We start from the raw sequence: 19739 nt of genomic DNA, 5'->3' as shown, positions 1-19739 counted from the left end.
TCTATCCTAAGCCAGAAATGGGAAAACAATGATCAACAAAAATAAATATGTACTTTACTACTTTTACAGAGTTGAGAATTTATTGGGGAAACTTACTACTATTTTAGAAATTATTAAAGAAAATATAACATCTCTCAGGTTTGGCCCATGATAATAGTCTGAGATTGTCCCTAACACAAGCTTTCCTGAAATATGTCAAAGTCTTTGCCTGTTGGACTACTTTCATTTCTTGTATGCTGCAGGCTCGCCTCTTGTTCTTCAGCATACAAAGCCATTTTGGTTGATAAACACAACAAATTAAAAATCAAACATGCAAAATAGTAAAACATCTTGTTTTAATCCAAGCAAAATTTTGTCTTCAGAAATCTGTAGAGGGTTGGGATACATGAGTAACTTTACAGTTTACCAAATGCTTTTGTATTTATAGTGGTATTTGGTTTTGCTTATAGGAAAACCAAAGGAATGTTGGGGGAGCATTCAAGAGTCAACAAAACAGAATCATCTTCTTAGGCTGGAGGGACTACTATTTTAGGCAGTGAGAGGTTACTGAAATGTACCCAAGCAAATAAGAGTCCTAGTCTCTGCCCACAGCCAATAAGACACTAACTTCTATCTCAGGCAGTGTGACTAGAGGAATGAAAGAGGCTCCCAGATCTTGGCATTTTGGAAATGGAAAAGGAAAACAAACAAAATGTATATTCCTGTGAAAATCAGATATCAGAAAATTGAAACAAACACAGTCCAGGTTCCTACTGTCTTGAGCTCTCCAGAGGGTTATATTCTGCTTCCTTCTCATTTACGTTTACCTAAAAAGAAGGGCAGAGTTAAGAGCAAAAATGTATAGTTAGGTCCATTCAAAGACATAACAGCCAGCTCACAGGGGACAGACATTCTTTTTAAAATGTTCCTTGAGACAGGGGTGTATCTTTCTTGAATTTGGCTATACCTGTTTTCCTCCAGCCCCTTAGCTGGAGGTGGTAACTAACTAGGAATTACTGCCAGAGAAGCAATTTCTTCCTCTTAAGTGAAGTGCTGCTATGGCAAAGACATGCTGCTTCAAGGGTTAAACTTTAAAACACTCATTTTGATATATAAAGAAATTGTAAACAAAGCACAAGGCAAAGTTGCAATTTCAGTTTGTGTGCAAAGTAGTAACAATTTCCTAAACTGATGCTGTTGTTTTGCTTAGTCCAGAGCTTTGAAAACAAACAAGTTTTACAAAACCTGTATTAATAATGTAACATTAAGTGCACTATTACTATTTTCCTCTCTTTTTCTGGGTCTCAGAGAAGATGAAGTTTTCTTGATTATCTTTTTAAATAAAAGTTGTAGGCCAGGTGGAGCATTCAAGGTGACTTTGTCTGAGACTGAGGGAAGGAAGGAAATGGGGAAGGGAAAAAAACAAAAAACAAAAAACTACAGATTACTTCATACCTCTTTCAAGCTTAAACAGAAATCTACTTTGGCTTTCTAATAGACTAGTTTTCCAAAAGAGAGCTTGGGCTTTGGCTAAGACCCCTCTGGAGTCACTGACTTGTCCATTAGATACAGTCTCAGGAAAGCTAATATAATGACACATTTCGTCTATAAACTTAAGTGCAAAATAACCAGGTACAAAACTTTGGGTTCTCTATCTTAAGAGCAGCAAATATCTATGTTCTTTTCTCAAAACTGGATCCTGTCAATTTCCGGAATTAACCACTTTACCATTGTGGTTTGCTTGCTTTTTTTTGTTGGGCAGAGTTGCAAATGTAATGAGGGAAGGGGGTTCTTGCCCTGGTTTAGTACCAGGCAAGGTTACCAAGGGGGCTCATTCTGGTTCCAGAAAGCAGAGCTGGTCATCCTCATTCTCCAGAACTGGGAGTGGATCATTCCCACTCCCCGGAATCTGGAGTGGGTCTTCCCCACTCCCCAAAACTGAGAGCGGATCATCCCCACCCTCTGCAGAAGAAAGACAGTCAGGGCCAAGCTCTTTGCCCCCTGCCACTTTGGACTTGATTGTCCCCATCAGACCTTCAAAAGATCTGAATGTGGCCGACTTCTTTATGCCTCCAGGCTTCCTGCAGAGGGCAGTGCCCATGGTGGACAGAGCAGCTGACGTCTTCTGTTCCACATAGGTGTTGGAGACCTGAACATCAAGCCAGCTCTTGGATAGATTCTGTCTCAGCCCTACCAAAGCCGTGAAGCCTAACTTCCTCTTGAGCTCCCCACAGCGTCTGTCTTTGGCTGCTAGTACGTGGCGTAGGGTTACAATTTCAGCTTCCAATTTAGTGAGTTTGGCTTTGAGCTCTCTTTGCTCAGGCTCTGTCAGATCCTCCAGTTCAGAAGTCGAGTGGGATTCATATGTGCCCACAGAGGTCTCTGTCCTGGCATGTGGCATGAACTGGGAAGAAGATCTTCATTAAGAGAGTCTAGGTTCAATTCTTGGTAGAAAGAGTCGAATTCTTGGGCTGCAGAGAAATAATCTTGGCCAGCAGAGTCGAAATCTAGGCCCGCAGGCTCAGACTTTTGGTGGGTGGAATCAGATTTCAGGCGGGAGAGATCCATGACCCAGCTGGTACAATGGACCCCTTGGCAGTTGAGTTGATGGCCTGGCCTGTGAAGTAGTCGCGCTAGCTCGTGGTGTTCACTTCCGGGTGGTGGGGGTGGGTAGCCGGTCAGGTCAGGGTTGCGGAGGTGGGACTTCCCGTCCAAAGCGCGAGGCTGCAGAATCTGTGCTCAGCTGAGGCGCAACTCACACTGGCGGCATCTTGGCATTGCAAGGACCTCATGAGGTAGGCAGTGCAGAGATTATTGTCGAAAGGAGAGGAATTTCTCCTGACGCGGTAAGTGACAAGCCCTGGCCTTCAAGCCAAAGCGTCAGGCAACTCTTTTCCACACCAGCGGTTTTCCAGCACTTGAAAATCTTTTAAACATCATTGTGCTAGTATGAGTTTTCAGTTTTGTAGTTGCATTTTCTTTATTCCCCCCTGCCTCCACTCACATTTCTGGAAGCATGCCTGCCCACATTCAAGGTTACTAGTTGTGGGAGGTAGTCTGCACAGTAAAGTAAAACTAGTTAAATAGCATCTATCAGAGTGTGGATCCACTCTTCCCCTCCAACCTCCTACCCTAACTTCCCCCCAACCATAATTTTGCCCAGAGTAAACTTATGCAATGGAAAAATCAGGACATTAATCCAGTGAGGTGTTGTGGTCTGGCTTCACTTAACTCATTCTATGGCTGCCTATTCTCAGAGAAATATTCTTGAGCGAGTCTTAGATTCTAGTGATTTTGTTGGATATTCTGGTAGTTCTTGCAAGCATGATCTTGTGGAGCATAATTTGATCCTCAGCAAATTTCAGCAGTTTGCCCTACTCATGCCTATGTGGCTACAATGAAGCATCTAGCTATGCATTCAAACCAACTTCAGCCCTCCTTTGAGTTTATGTTCTATAACCCTTTCACATAATTTAGTAGTGTTTATTATTGTCTTGTCCTGAATGGTGTGTTTCCCTAAGTTAAAAAATGAGAATTGTTCTTGTTGTAAATGTGAAGGCTGATGGGGGATTTGGCTATGTGTTTAAAGGCGTGAAAAGGGCAGCAAGGGCTCCCTAAAAATGAATTTGTTCTAAAGGCTAGGCTTTTCCTCCATTGCCTGTAGAAACACTGGTGGCTTCAGGAACACTCCCAGACTCTGAATCAGAACTCCTCTTTCAAACCTGAGACTAAAGGGTAAAGAAATCCCTGAATTATGCTACATAATATGGAACATACATTCTCTATTCAAAGGTGAGACTCCAAGTCACCAAATCTGAACTTGCACTTGATTTTACTTCTCTGCATTATTTCAGCCACCAACCTTGATGCCTATTTTCTTTATATGCTTCCTCATCCTTCAGTGTAAAATATGAAATATTTTATTAAGCCTTGATTCATTTTGATAGAGTAATGGTTTTTTTCTCATAGCAAAACTGAACTTTTCAGATACTTGGTTTCCAGATCCCACATCAAGACATACCCTCTCATTCAAATAGGAAAAGAAGAAGTGGAATTATTTCTTTTTGCAGATGATATGATTCCATATCTAGAAAACCCTAAAGGCTCTACCAAAAGGCTCCTGAAACTGATAAATGACTTCAGTAAAGTTTCAGGATATAAAATCAGTAGCATTTCTATATATCAATAATGTTCAAGCTGAGAACCAAATAAAGAATGGAATCTCATTTACAATAGCCACAAAAAAATTAAATACCTCAGACTACATCTAACCAATGAGATGAAAGAGCTCTACAAGGAGACCTACAAAACACTGCCAAAAGAAATCACAGATGATACAAACGAATGGAAAACATTACATGCTCATGGATTAGAAGAATCAAAATTGTTAAAATTGCCGTACTGTGCAAAGCAATCTGTGGATTCAGTGCCATTCCTTTCAAATTATCAATGTTATTTTTCACGGAACTAGAAAAAAAACTATTCTAAAATTCATATGGAACCAAAAAAGAGCCTAAACAGCCAAAGCAACCCTAAGCAAAAAGAACAAAGCTGGAAGCATGCTGCAGTAATCAAAACAGCATGGTACTGGTACAAATAGATCAATGGAACAGACACATAGACCAATGGAACAGAGACTCAGAATAGAGACCCAGAAATAAAACCACACACCTATAGCCTTCTGATATTTGACAAAGTCAACAAAAATAAGCAGTGGGGAAAGGATTCCTGATTCAATAAATCATGCTGAGATAGGTGGCTAGCCATATAAAGAATAAAACTGGACTCCTATCTTTCACTATATACAAAAGCTAACTCAAGATGAATTAAAGATTTAAATGTAAACCTCACACTATAAGAATCCTAGAAGAAAACCTGGGAAACACCATTCTGGACATCAGTCTTGGGAAAGAATTTATGACTAAGTCCCCAAAAGCAATCTCAACAAAAGCGAACGTTGACAAGTGGGACCTAACTAAAGAGCTTCTGCACAGCAAAAGAAGCTATTAATAAAGTAAACAGACAACCTACAGAATGGGAGAAAATATTCAGAAACTATGCATCTGGCAAAGGTCTAATATCTAGAATCAATATAGAACTTAAATAATTGAACAAGCAAAACCCAAATAACCCCATTTAAAAATGGACAAAAGACATGAACAGGCACTTTGCAGAAGAAGACATACAAGTGTCTTCAAGCCAACAAACATATGAAAAAACGTGAAAAAATGTTTCACATCACTAATCATCAGAGAAATTCAAATCAAAACCGTAATGAGAGAACATCTCACACCTGTCAGAAGGGCTATTCTTAAAAAGTCAAAAAACAACAGATGTTAAGAAGGCTGTGGAGAAAAGGAAACGCTTATACACTTACACACTGGTGGTGGGAGTGTAAATTCAGCTACTGTGGAAAACAGTTTATAGATTTCTCAAATAACTTAAAACAGAACTACCAGTAATCCAGTAATCCCATTACTAGGTGTATATGCAAAAGAAAACAAATCATCCTACTGAAAAGACACATGCACCCATATGTTCATCATGGCACAGTTCACAATAGCAAAGACATGGAATCAACTTAGGTACCCATCAATTGTGGATTGGATAAAGGAAATGTGGTATATATACAGCATGGAATATTACACAGGAATAAAAAAGAATAAAATCATGTCATTTCCAGCAACATGGATGCAGTTGGAGGCCATTATCCTAATTGAATTAATACAGGAACAGAAAACCAAATGCCATATGTACTCACTTATAAGTCGGAGCTACACATTGGATACTCATGGTCATAAAGATGACAACAATAGACCCTGGGGACTACTAGAAGGGGGAAGTGGGTGGGTGGGGAAAGGGTTGAAAAACTAACCATTGGGTACTATGCTCAGTACCTGGCTGATTAAATCATTCGTAACCCAAACCTTGGCATCACACAATATACCCAAGTAACAAGCCTGCACATGTACCTCTGAATCTAAAATAAAAGTAGAAAAAGAAAAAGACAATAGCCTCTGGAAGAGATGCTCCTTATTGGCAATGTTCTAATCTCCTGAGTAAACCTGGCTAAACAATCCATTTTATTAGGCGTATGCATAAGCACATACAAAACAACATATATATTTTGAGAACATAGATCTATCAAATGAAAGTTTATTTAATTTATAGTGATAGTAACCAACTGTTTGTATAAGCTATCCTGTTAAGGTGTAAAATACCAAACACTCACCCCATGATTGTAAAATTTCACATCTCTAGATTAGACAATGGAATCCTCTATATTACACAGAAAGGCTCATAAAACTTCATATAAAACCAAAGGCTTTTTTATACTATTTATTTAAGTATTAAAAATAGCCAAAGTATTTGATTCAGGAACTATAAAGAAAATACTTGAGATTATTTGTAATCCTACAACAGTTTGATATCCTTTGTTTCCAAGGAGGACACCACTGACCCATTTTTGATAAAGAAAGAACTGAGTTATTTCTCTGGTAAGGGTGATGGATTATAATAATCTTTTGTAAAGTAAAGGTAAGTGGTATAATAAAATGATTTTTTTTCTCTTTATGTGTAGAAGCCTGTATATGTTATGTTCTATAAATAATTTCCTAAAGCTTGAATATGAAAACAAAGCCATATCCTCCACCAGGTTTGGGTTATTTGGGAATAGGAGAAGTTAGATCATAGCGAGTGATACTCAAGTTTGGAAATGATTAGGAACTTGTATCAGTGCCGGCGGTTTTAACCATTTGACTTCTTTTGTTATAAATGATCAATATAGAGCTTTCTGATTACATTCATGATTCAGATTGCTTCTACATAACTGACAACTCACCTTGCAGTCTGGTCATTTGCACTGCTAGATTTAAGTGAGTTCTCTAAGGCTTTATTTCTAATATTTAAACACTTTTTTTCTGGTATTCAACTACCATAATTTTAACTGAATGCAAGGAAAAATATTTAAATATCGAATTGAGCCTGAAAATAAGGCATATAACTGAAACCCTACTCCAGTCAGAATGTTTTAAGAGTGAGAGAAAATTGGTAGTTGGGCTTTTCTTGTGGAAAGTCAGATTATTTTATTTTATTTCAATTTTCAAGTTATTTTCACTATTGTCTCACATCATAGCCCAGCTCCATCAATAATATATGTAGTTAGTCACCTCTCCATAGATATTCTCCAGCATGAACAGGAATATTGACTGCACTTTATAGCAGCAAGCATTACTGCTATCAGTTTTCATATTTTAGTGGTTAAGTTGATCGTCATTTAGGATAAGGATGATATTTTCTTTCAGCAGCTCTCCTATTTGAACTAATTAGCTTAAAAAATAAATAGGATAGGATATTCCTCTCTGATACCAAAATACACTATCGGTGTATTGAATCAACATTAGAGCTTATTGCTGTTATTCATCCTCTTTGGTGGTATATAAAGGTGGTAGGGGTACTGGGGGAATCAAATTAAGATTCAGAGTCTGGTTGTGCCTGAAGAACTGTATTCCCCTCCTCTGTCATGCCCACTTACATGGGTTAATATGTAAGGGAGGAAGGGACTTTCAAAGAGGAAGTTTGTTTGTTTGTTTGTTTGTTTCAGGTCTTAGAGGTAGAAGAGGAATCATAAGGAGAATGAGGGATGGAAAGAAGGGAAAGAAAAATGATCAAATGATGTAGGAACTTCCCTAGATTAAAAAATGAGGATGATTCTTGTTGAAATATAAAAGCTTTGTATATAAAGGCCTATGTAGACTAGTAAGGACTCTGTAAACACTGTATTTTGTTCCAAAGACTGGAGTTTTCCTCCAATGCTTGCAGAAACACTGGTGGATCTAGGTATGTTTCTCTAGTGATGATATAGAAATTTGGAGGATGCCTTAAAATGGAGCAGGGGATTGAAAAAGGACATGACTGTCACTTGCTTCTCACTCTCCTTCACCCCCTTCAGCCCAACCAACACTCTCCTTGAATTACATGCAGTTACAGCAAAGGCATAGATTGTTGCTATGGTTTGAATGTGTCCCCCAAAACCTATGTGTTGGAAAGTTAATCCTCAATGCAACAGTGTTGAGAGGTGGGATCTTTAAGAGATGGTTAGGTCATGAGAGCTCTGCCCTCATAAATGAATTAATGCAATTATCACTGGAACAGGTTAATTATTCTGGGAGTGAGTTGCTAATAAATGGAGAGTTTGACTCTCTCTCTCCTCTCATGTTCTTTTGCTCTTTTACCTTCTTCCATGGTATGATGCAGCAAGAAGGCCCTCACCAGATGCTGGTGCCTTGATATTGGACTTTCCAGCCTCCAGAATCATGAGAAATAAATTTCTATTGTTTATAAATTATTCAGTCTGTGATGTTCTGTTATAGTAGCATAAAACTGACTAAGATAACTGTTGCTAAAAAGTCTGTAGGGGATCCAGATTACTTGAAGGAGCTAGTAGTAGCTTTCTGTATGTATGACCCTTAACTAAGCAGGAAAATTTAGCAAGACATTTATTTGAAAGATGTACAAATTTTGAGTACCAGGAGATACATCTCCTAGATCGGGCATATATATATTTTCTCTCCTGGGAAGGTAGGGTTCTCAGAGTGCAGGGTTAAGAGTGGCAGCAGGAGATACTTCCATCAAGTGGCTGGATACAGAATGGACATCTACAGAGAAGACAGAGCAGAAGCACATGGAAGAGTTAGTCCTGAGCATAGAGGACTCCCAGAAGTAACTGGGGATATTCAGGGAAGGGAGTCTTGAAGTCCTGAAGCTTGGCACTGAGGGGTTGGAACTAACAAAATGTAGTGGCCAGAGTAATTAGATTCATTTGTATCTACAGGCTGTAGAAGCCTGAGGACAATCAGGTTATTTTACATTTTTATTTTGTTTTATATTTTTGAGACAGGGTCTTGCTCCGTCACCCAGGCTGGAGTGCTGTGTTGCAGGTTCCTAAGCTCAAGTGATCCTCCACCTCAGCCCTCAGACTCCCAAGTACCCAGGACTATAGGCGTGTGCCACCACATCTATATTTAACAAATTTAAAAAAAAATTTTTTTTAGTAGAGACGGAGTTTCACCATGTTGCCCAGGCTGGTTTTAAATTCCTGGGCTCAAGTGATCCTCCTGCCTTGGCCTCCAAAGTGCTGTGATTGTACATACACAACCCTGGCGGCGATCAGGCTATTAATGGAAAAGTTACAATCTTTTTAAAGGTTATGACCATTGTGGTGAATTTGCTGCAATGTAATAAACCTACAGCCTGTACTCTACTCCCTAGGAGCTTAGCTATTTTTGTCTTAAAACTGTCATGCCTTCTATAGCATAATAACTATTTTATTTCCTTGATTCTGGGGCACAATCAGTTGTAAGACATATCTTTGTTTTATTAGGAGGTTTCTAGGAGGAAAAATCTATATTGTACATTTATTTTAAGATACAATCCTGCCTTAGTCTGTTTGGGTTGTTATACAGGAATACGTGAGGCTGGGCAGTTTATAAAGAAAAGGGATTTATTTGGCTCATGGTTCTGCAGGCTGTACAAGAAGCATGGTGTCAGCATCCATCTGCTTGGTTTCTTCAGGGCCTCATGTTTCCTCCATTCCTGATGGAAGTTGAGGGGGAAGCTAGCCTCACATGGCAAAAGAAGTGCCAGGCTCTTTTCAACAACCACTTTTCTCGGAAACTAAGGGTGAGAACTCACTCCCTCCTTTGAGAATGGCACCAAACCATTCATGAAGGATCCATCCCCATGATCCAGACACCTCTCACCAGGCCCCACCTCTGGGGGTCAGATTTCAACCTGAGACTTGACAGGGCCAAACAAACTGTATCCAGGGCTGAGTGTGGTGGCTCACACCTGTAATCCCAGCCATTTGGGAAGGGTGAGAAGATTGCTTGAAGTCAGGAGTTCAAGCAATGACCAGTCTGAGTGAAACAGCAAGACCCCTCTCTACACAAAATTTTATTATTATTACTATTATTTTTATTTTTCCATAAGTTATTGGGGTACAGGTGTTACTTGGTTTCATGAGTAAGTTCTTTAGTGGTGATTTGTGAGATTTTGGTGCACATATCAACTGAGCAGTATACACTGCATCATATTTGTAAGTCCTTTAATCCCTCACCTTTCTCACACTCTTCCCCCCGAGTCCCCAAAGTCCATTGTGTCATTCTTATGCCTTTGAATCCTCATAGCTTAGCTCCTACATATCAGTGAGAACATATGATGTTTGGTTTTTCATTCCTGAGTTACTTCACTTAGAGTAATAGTCTCCAATCTCAGCCAGGTCACTGCAAATGCTGTGAATTCACTCCTTTTTATGGCTGTGTAGTATTCCGTCTCATATATGTATACACACCAGTTTCTCGATCCACTTGTTGGCATTTGGGTTGGTTCCACAATTTTGCAATTGTTAATTGTGCTGTAATAAACATGGGTGTGCAAATATCTTTTTCAAATAATGACTTCTTTTCCTCTGGGTAGATACCCAGTAGTGGGATTTCTGGATCAAATAGTAGTTTTACTTTTAGTTCTTTAAGGAATCTCTATACTGTTTTCCATAGTGGCTGTACTAGTTTACATTCCCACCAGCAGTGTAGAAGTGTTTCCTTTTCACTGCATCCATGCCAACATCTACTGTTTTTTGGGTTTTTGATTATGACCATTCTTGCAGGAGTAAGGTATCATATGGTGGTTTTGATTTGCATTTCCCTGATCATTTGTGTGTGATGTTGAGCATTTTTTCATGTTTGTTGGCCATTTGTCTATCTTCTTTTGAAAATTGTCTATTCATGTCCTTAGCCCACTTTTTGATGTGATTGTTTGTTTTTTTCTTACTGATTTGTTAGAGTTCATTGTAGATTCTGGATACTAGTCTTTTGTCAGATGTATACATTGTGAAGATTTTCTCCTACTCTGTGGGTTGTCTTTTTACTCTGCTGACTGTTCCTTTTGCCATGCAAAAGCTCTTTAGTTTAATTAGGTCCCAGCTGTTTATCTTTGTTTTTATTACATTTACTTTTGGGTTCTTGGTCATGAAATCCTTGCCTAAGCCAATGTCTAGAAGGGGTTTTCCAATGTTATCTTCTAGAATTTTTATAGTTTCACATCTTAGGTTTAAGTCATTAATCCATCTTTACTTGATTTTTGTATAAGGTGAGAGATGAGGATCCAGTTTCATTCTCCTACAGGTGGCTAGCCAATTATCCCAGCACCATTTGTTGAAAAGGTTGTCCTTTCCACACTTTATGTTTTTTGTTTGCTTTGTTGAAGATCAATTGGCTGTAAGCATTTGGGTTTATTTTTGGGTTCTATATTCTGTTCCATTGATCTATGTGCCTATTTTTATACCAGTACCATGCTGTTTTGGCCTTACAGTATAGTTTGAAATGAAGTAGTGTGATACCTCCAGATTTGTTCTTTTTACTTTGTCTTGCTTTGGCTATGTGGGCTGTGGGCTCATTTTTGGTTCCATATGAATTTTAGAATTGTTTTTTCTAATTCTCTGAAGAATGATGGTGGTATTTTGATGGGGATTGCATGGAATTTGTAAATTGCTTTTGGCAGTATGGTCATTTTCACAATACTGATTCTACCCATCCATGAGCATGGGTTGTGTTAACATTTGTTTGTGTTGTCTATGATTTATTTCAGCAATGTTTTATAGTTTTCCTTGTAGAGGTCTTTTGACTCCTTTGTTAGGTATATTCTTAAGTATTTTTTTTTTTTGCAGCTATTGTAAAAAGGGTTGAGTTCTTGATTTAATTCTCCACTTGGTTGCTGTTGGTGTGTAGAAGAGCTACTGATTTTTGTACATTAATCTTGTATCTGCAAACTTTGCTGAATTCTTTTATCAGTTCTAGGAGCTTTCTGGAGGAGTCCTGAGGGTTTTCAAGGTAAATGATCTTATCGTCAGCAAACAGTGACAGTTTGACTTCCTCTTTACTGATTTGGATTCCCTTTATTTCTTTCTCTTGTCTGATTGCTCTGGGTAGGACTTCCAGTACTATGTTGAAGAGGAGTGTTGAGAGTGGGCATCCTTGTCTTGTTCCAGTTCTCAGAGGGAATGCTTTCAACATTTCCCCATTCAGTATTATGTTGGCTGTGGGTTTGTCATAGATAGCTTTTATTATATTAAGATATGTCCCTTGTATGCTTATTTTGCTGAGAGTTTTAATCATAAAGCGATGCTGGATTTTGTCAAAGTCTTTTTCTGCATCTATTGAGATGATTATGTGATTTTTGTTTTAAATTCTGCTTATGTGGTATATCACATTTATTGACTTGCATATGTTAAACCATCCCTTCATCCCTGGTATGGAACCCACTTGATCATAGTGGATTATCTTTGTGATATGTTGTTGGATTCGGTTAGCTAGTATTTTGTTAAGGATTTTAGCATCTATGTTCATCAAGGATATCAGTCTGTAGTTTTCTTTTTTGGCTATGTCCTTTCCTGGTTTTGGTATTAGGGTCATGCTGGCTTCATAGAATGAATTAAGGAAGGTTCCTTCCTCATTTCTCTATCTTGTGGAATAGTGTCAAAAGGATTGGCACCAATTCTTCTTTGAATGTCTGGTAGAATTCATCTGTGAATCCATCTGGTCCTGGACTTTCTTCTGTTGGTAATTTTTAAATTACCGTTTCAATCTTGCTACTTGTTACTGGTCTCTGTTCAGGGTATCTAATTCTTCTGGATTTAAGCTAGGAGTGTTGTATTTTTCCAGAAATTTATCCACCTCTTCTTGTTTGTTTTTTGAGACGGAGTTTCACTCTATTGCCCAGGCTGGAGTGCGATCTTGGCTCACTGCAACCTCCACCTCCCAGGTTCAAGTGATTCTCTTGCCCTAGCCTCCCAAGTAGCTGGGATTACAAGGCGTGTGCCACCATGCCTGGCTAATTTTTGTATTTTTAGTAGAGTTGGGGTTTCCCCGTGTTGGCCAGGCTGATCTGGAACTCCTGACCTCAGGTGATCCACCTGCCTTGGCCTCCCAAAGTGTTGGGATTACAGACGTGAGCAACTGCACCCAGCCTGTATTTTTTTGTTGTTGTTGTTTCAATTTCATTTAGCTCTGGTCTGATCTTGGTTATTTCCTTTATTCTGCTGGGTTAGGGTTTGGTTTGTTCTAGTTTCTAGTTCCTTGAGGTGTGATCTTAGAACGTCTGTTTGTGCTCTTTCAGACTTTTTGATGTAGGTGTTTAGGGCTATGAACTTTCCTCTTAGCACCATCTTTGCTGTATCCCAGAAGTTTCTTTTTTTTTTTTTTTTTTTTTTTGAGACGGAGTCTCACTCTGTCACTAGGCTGGAGGGCAATTGTGCGATCTCGGCTCACTGCAACCTCTACCTCCCGGGTTCAAGTGATTCTCCTGCCTCAGCCTCCCAAGTAGCTGGGACTACAGGTGCATACCACCACACCCAGCTCATTTTTGTATTTTTAGCAGAGACAGGGTTTCGCCATGTTGGCTAGGATGGTCTCGATCTCTTGTCCTCATGATCCACCTGAATCGGCATCCCAAAGTGCTAGGATTTCAGGCGTGAGCCACTGCGTCCAGTCCCAGAGGTTTTGATAGGTTGTGTTATTATTGTCATTCAGTTTGAAGAATGTTTAAATTTCCATCTTGATTTCGTTTTTGACTCAGTGCTCATTCAGGAGCAGGTTATCTAATTTCCATGTATTTGCATGGTTTTGAGGGTTCCTTTTGGAGTTGATTTCCAGTTTTATTCCACTGTGGTTTGAGAGAGTGCTTGATATAATTTCAATTTTCTTAAATTTATTGAGGCTCATTTTATGGCCTATCACATTATGGTCTATCTTGGAGAAAGCTCTGTGCGCTGTTGAATAGAATGTATATTCTGTGGTTGTTGGATGAAATATTCTGTATATATCTGCTAAGTCTGTTTGTTCCAAGGTATTGTTTAAATCCATTGTTTCCTTGTCGACTTTCTGTCTTGATGACCTGGCTAGTGTCAGTGGAGTATTGAAGTCCCCCACTATTATTGTGTTGCTGTCTATCTCATTTCTTAGGTCTATTAGTAATGGTTTTTTTTTTTTTTTACGGGGTTTCACCATGTTGGCCAGGCTGGTCTCAAACTCCTGACCTCAGGTGATCCGTTTGGGGCCAAAATTTTTTAACTTTTTATTATAGAGCATTCACATATATACCATCAGAGTGAACAGGCAACCTACAGAATGGGAGAAAATTTTTGCAATCTACTCATCTGACAAAGGGCTAATATCTAGAACTTACAAAGAACTCAAACAAATTTACAAAAAAAAAAAAAACAAACAACCCCATCAAAAAGTGGGCAAAGGATATGAATAGACATTTCTCAAAAGAAGACATGCATACAGCCAACAGACACATGAAAAAATGCTTGTCATCACTGGCCATCAGAGAAATGCAAATCAAAACCATAATGAGATACAGTCTCACACCAGTTAGAATGGCAATCATTAAAAAGTCAGGAAACAACAGGTGCTGGAGAGGATGTAGAGAAATAGGAACACTTTTACACTGTTGGTGGGATTGTAAACTAGTTCAACCATTATGGAAAACAGTATGGCGATTCCTCAAGGATCTAGAACTAGAAACACCATTTGACCCAGCCGTCCCATTACTGGGTATATACCCAAAGGATTATAAATGATGCTGCTATAAAGACACATGCACACGTATGTTTATTGCGGCACTATTCACAATAGCAAAGACTTGGAACCAACCCAAATGTCCATCAGTGACAGACTGGATTAAGAAAATGTGGCACATATATACCATGGAATACTATGCAGCCATAAAAAAGGATGAGTTTGTGTCCTTTGTAGGGACATGGATGCAGCTGGAAACCATCATTCTCAGCAAACTATCGCAAGAACAGAAAACCAAACACGGCATGTTCTCACTCATAGGTGGGAATTGAACAATGAGATCACTTGGACTTGGGAAGGGGAACATCACATACCGGGGCCTATTATGGGGAGGGGGGAGGGAGGAGGGATGGCATTGGGAGTTATACCTGATGTAAGTGACGAGTTGATGGGTGCTGACGAGTTGATGGGTGCAGCACACCAACATGACACAAGTATACACTTGTAACAAACCTGCACGTTGTGCACATGTACCCTAGAACTTAAAGTATAATGAAAAAAAAAAAAAGTAATTGTTTTATAAATTTGGGAGCTCCGGTGTTAGGTGCATATATGTTTAGGAGGGTGATATTTTCCTGTTGGACAAGGCCTTTTACCATTATATAATGTACCTCTTTGTCTCTTTTAACCACTGTTGCCTTAAAGTTTATTTTGTCTGATATAAGAATAGCTACCCCTGCTGGCTTTTGGTGTCCATTTGCATGAAATGCCTTTTTTTTCCCCCCACTCCTTTACTTTAATTTTATGTGAGTCCTCTTGTGTTAGTTGAGTGTCCTGAAGGCAGCAGATTGTGAGTTGTGTAAGAACTCACAACCTGAAGGCAGCAGGTTGTGAGTTCTTATTGATTCTGTGGTTCTGTATCTTCTTAGTGGAGCATTTGGGCCATTTCCATTCAATGTTAGTATTGAAATGTGAGGTACTGTTGCATTCATCATGCACTTTGTTGCCTGTCAACTTTGTTTTTTGTTTTGTTTTCTTCTCTCTTGTTTTTCCTTTTTAACTTATATTTTTGTTTTATAGGTCCTGTGTGACTTATGCTTTAAAGAGGTTCTGTTTTGATGTACTTCCAGGATTTGTTTCAAGATTTAGAGCTCCTTTTAGCAGTTCTTGTAGTGGTGGCTTGGTAATGGCAAATTCTCTCAGCATTTGTTTATCTGAAAATGACTATATCTTTCCTTCATATATGATGCTTAGTTTCACTGGATACAAAATTCTTGGCTGATAATTGTTTTGTTTGGGGAGGCTGAAAATAGGGCCCCACTCCTTCTAGCTTATAGGGTTTCTGCTGAGAAATCTACTGTTAATCTGATAGGTTTTCCTTTATAGGTTACCTGGTGCTTCTGTCTCATAGCTCTTAAAATTCTTTCCTTCGTCTTAACTTTGGATAACCTGATGACAGTGTGCCTAGGCGAAGATCTTTTTGCGATGAATTTCCAGGTGTTCTTTGTGCTTCTTATATTTGGATATCTAGGTCTCTAGTAGCAAGGCTGGGGAAGTTTTCCCCAATTATTCCCCCAAATATATTTTCCAAGCTTTTAGAATTCTCTTCTTCCTCAGAAACACTAATTATTCTTAGGTTTGGTCATTTAACAGAATCCCAGACTTCTTGGAGGCTTTGTTTATGTTTTCTTATTCTTTTTTCTTTGTTGCATTGGGTTAATTTGAAGACCTTGTCTTCAAGCTCTGAATTTCTTTCTTCTACTTGTTCAGTTCTGTTGCTGAGACTTTCCAGAGTATTTCACATTTCTACAAGTGTGTCAAAAGTTTCCTGAATTTTTTGTTTTTTTCTTTAATCTATTTCCTTGAATACTTCTCCTTTCACTTCTTGTGTCGTTTTTTGGATTTCCTTGCATTGGGCTTTGCCTTTCTCTGTTCCCTCCCTTATTAGCTTAATAACTACCCTCCTGAATTCTTTTTCAGGTAAGTCAGGGATTTCTTCTTGGTTTGGATCCATTGCTGGTGAACTAGTGTGATTTTTGGGGAGGCGTTGAAGAGCCTTGTTTTGTCATATTACCGGGGTTGGTTTTCTGGTTGCTTCTCATTTGGGTAGGCTCTGTCAGAAGAAGGATCTAGGGCTGAAGGCTGTTGTTCAGATTCTTTTGTTGCATGAGTTGTTCCCTTGATTTATTACTCTCCCGCTTTTTCTATGGATGTGGCTTCCTGTGAGCCAAACTGCAGTAATTGTTGTCTCTTCTGGTCTAGCTGCCCAGTGAGTCTACCTAGCTCTGGGCTGGTAGTGGGGGTTGTCTGCATAGTCCTGTGATGTGAACCATCTATGGGTCTCTCAGCCATGCATACTAGTGCCTGTTCCAGTGGAGGTGGTGGTGGGTGCAGTGGACTCTGTGAGGCTTCTTAGCTTTGGTGATTTAATGTTCTATTTTTGTGCTGGTTGGCCTCCTGCCAGGAGGTGTTGCTTTCTAGAAAGCATCAGCTATAGTACCAGCTGTAGCAGTGTGGAGAGGAACCAGTGGTGGGCAGGGCCCTAGAACTCCCAAGATTATATGCCCTTTGTCTTCCGCTACCAGGGTGGATAGGGAAGGACCATTGGGTAGGGGTGGGGCTCGGCGTGTCTGAGCTCAGACTCTCCTTGGGCAGGTCTTGCTGAGGCTGCTGTGGGGGATGGGGGTGAGATTCCCAGGTCACTGAAGTTGTATACCCAGGATTATGACTGCCTCTGCTGAGTCTTGCAGGTTGTCAGGAAGTGGGGGAAAGCTGGCTGTCATAGGCCTCACCCAGCTCCCATGCAAACCGAAGGGCCGGTCTCAATCCCACTGTGTCCTCCCCAGCAGCCCCTAGTCTGTTTCCAGGTAGAGAGCAAGATGGGCGTGAAAACTGTCCCGACGCTATCCACCTTCCAGCTGCGAAAGAAAAGGGCTTTAGTTCTTCCCCTGTCTGTGAAGTCTGCACACTGGATTTATGTCCTCCCCTGTGTTCTGACCAGGAGGCTTCTCACCCCATTCAAATTGTTACAAAGTTCAGCTAGAGAATTCCTTCTCCCGTGGAGTTTTACCCCCTGCTTCTCTGGCCACCCTCCCAATGGATCCCTGTGGTGCCACGCAGGAACGGGCTGCTTGGTGACCCAGCGAGCTTGCAGGACCTTTCTGCTGCTTCCTCTACCCCTGTATTTTGCTTGGCTCTCTAACTTAACTCAGTTCCAGGTAAAGTCAGAAACTTCTCCTGCAAACAGACCTTCAGCTTCTCCAGTGGGTGTGTGTGTTCAAGAAAGTAGGGTCTCCCTTTCCCACTTCTGCAGTTGGGGCACTCACATTATTTGGGCGTTTCCTGGGTCTTGCCGGAGCAGCCTGCTTTCTTCAGAGGGTCTCTGGGTCCTCTTGGGATTGCAGGTTTGTTCTTGCAGTCAATCTGGAGCTAAAATTCACATTGTGACCCTCTGCATGCTGCTCTGTCTGGAGCTGCAATCTAGTCCTGCCTCCCATCCACCATTATCCCAGGAGCTCTCCCTCAAAAAAAATTTTTTTAATTAGTTGGGTGTGGTAAAGCAGGATGATTGCTTGAACCCAGGAGTTTGAAGCTGCAGCAATGATCATGCCACTGCACTCTAGCCTGGGTGACAGAGTGAGACCCTGACTCTAAAAAAAATTTAAAATAATAAAGATAAAATTAAAAACCAAACCATATTCAAACCATGCTATGGTTTGAATCTCATCTTGAATTGTACTCCCGTAATTCCCACATGTTGTGGGAGGGACTTGGTGGGAGATAATTGAATCATGGGGACAGTTTCCCTCATACTGTTCTCGCAGTAGTGAGTAAGTCTCATGAGATCTGATGGTTTTATCAGGGTCTTCCGCTTTTGAGCCTTCCTTATTCTCTCTTTGCTTGCTACCATCCATGTAAGACGGGACTTGCTCCTCCTTACCTTCTGCCATGATTGTGAGGCTTCCCCAGCTGCATGGAACTGTAAGCCCAATTAAACCTCTTTCTTCTACAAATTGCCCAGTCTCAGGTATGTTTTTTTCAGCAGCATGAAAACGGACTGATACATTCACCATGCTCTCTTGCCTTCAGGTCTTTGTCAGTTTTGTTGTCTCTTCCTGGAATGCTCATTTCCTGCCTGACTCTTCCCCTCCTTTCAGGTGTCTCCTAGTTAGGGAAGCCTCCCTCCATGACATTCTAGTTTAGGACTTTTCCTTAACAGAGGAGATGTTCTACTGTCATCTTAAGGGTTAGTCAGAGTGGCCTTTTCAAAGTGTCAACTATATTGCAGAATAAAACCCCACAGTTGCACTTTGGTGCCGGGAAAGACTGTATGAAAGGTCTGTTTTATATAGTTGTAGTTGTAATGAACAGGAAGCATGGAAATACCGCTTAGAATTGTCAGTACCAACTTTTCAAACCTCTTTAGGTTAAGGCACAAATTACGTACTTGTTGGTGAAAAAGCCGGATAAATTACATGTTATTTTCATTTGCTTTCGAGATTTTTATCTAGATTTCAGAATTTTTCTAAGAGCAGCAAGACAAAACCCATCCTCTTTGCCTGGAGTTTGTTCTCTGGCATGGGAAACAAAGTCTCATTTGGTTCCCTCGCTGTGTTTATATCACCCTGGCTGTTTATCTGTTGGACATCTCACCAAAAAATGCTTCAAGGGATGGGTGGATATGGGAAGTAAAAAGCAAATTAGTTGGTTACATGCTTTTTAAAAAGTAAGTTTTTCTTTTTAGAATAGTTTTAGATTTACATAAAAGTTGCCTAAACCCAACCTGAAGCCAAAGGGTGAGGGAACCTGTTTGATGAAGTCTCTAAAGATTAGCCTTCTAGAGCATGGAATACGGTAGAAAAGAATGGAGAAAGTAGAGAAGGGTACAGTTTGAAGTTGCAGAAGCAAACAAAATATACAGTTCAATATTTAATTGTATAAATATGTAATTGTTTAATCATTTACTTTTGAGCATTTAGATTGATTCCAGATTTTCTTTTTGCTTATTATACACATTCTTTTATTTAAATCTTGCATGTCTATTCCAATTTACATATGATACATTCATAGAAGTAGATTGTCTGGGCTCTAATTTTAAGATTTTTGATATATATCGTCTCCAGAAAAATTTTAGCAGTTTACCTTCCATCTGCAGAATGTGAGAGAGCTTGTTTTTCTGTG

At 39.8% G+C, this 19739-nt stretch overlaps 1 protein-coding gene and 1 long non-coding RNA gene across 2 annotated transcripts in view; one reads left to right on the top strand and one right to left on the bottom strand.

Annotated features, from left to right (window-relative positions):
• LOC140712930 (uncharacterized) overlaps positions 1-19739 on the top strand; it is a 194889-nt gene that overhangs the window by 66082 nt on the left and 109068 nt on the right. The window lies entirely within an intron of this gene.
• On the bottom strand, positions 2-2986 carry TPD52L3 (TPD52 like 3). Its single transcript, XM_037998429.2, has 2 exons — positions 2014-2986; positions 2-6 (listed from the first exon to the last, which is right to left on the bottom strand). Exons 1-2 carry the CDS (start codon positions 2378-2380, stop codon positions 2-4), a joined length of 372 nt encoding a protein of 123 aa, XP_037854357.2. The 5' UTR covers positions 2381-2986.

This window comes from Chlorocebus sabaeus, chromosome 12 (genome assembly GCF_047675955.1).
Source record: "Chlorocebus sabaeus isolate Y175 chromosome 12, mChlSab1.0.hap1, whole genome shotgun sequence".
NCBI classification, from domain to species: Eukaryota; Metazoa; Chordata; class Mammalia; order Primates; family Cercopithecidae; genus Chlorocebus; species Chlorocebus sabaeus.
Note: the sequence above shows the minus strand (reverse complement) of the source record. Positions and strands in the feature narration are given on the sequence as shown.

What these genes read in the sequence shown, in the direction of transcription:
- TPD52L3 (XM_037998429.2), bottom strand. Translation starts at nt 2,380, where the DNA reads ATGCCACATGCCAGGACAGAGACCTCTGTGGGCACATATGAATCCCAC.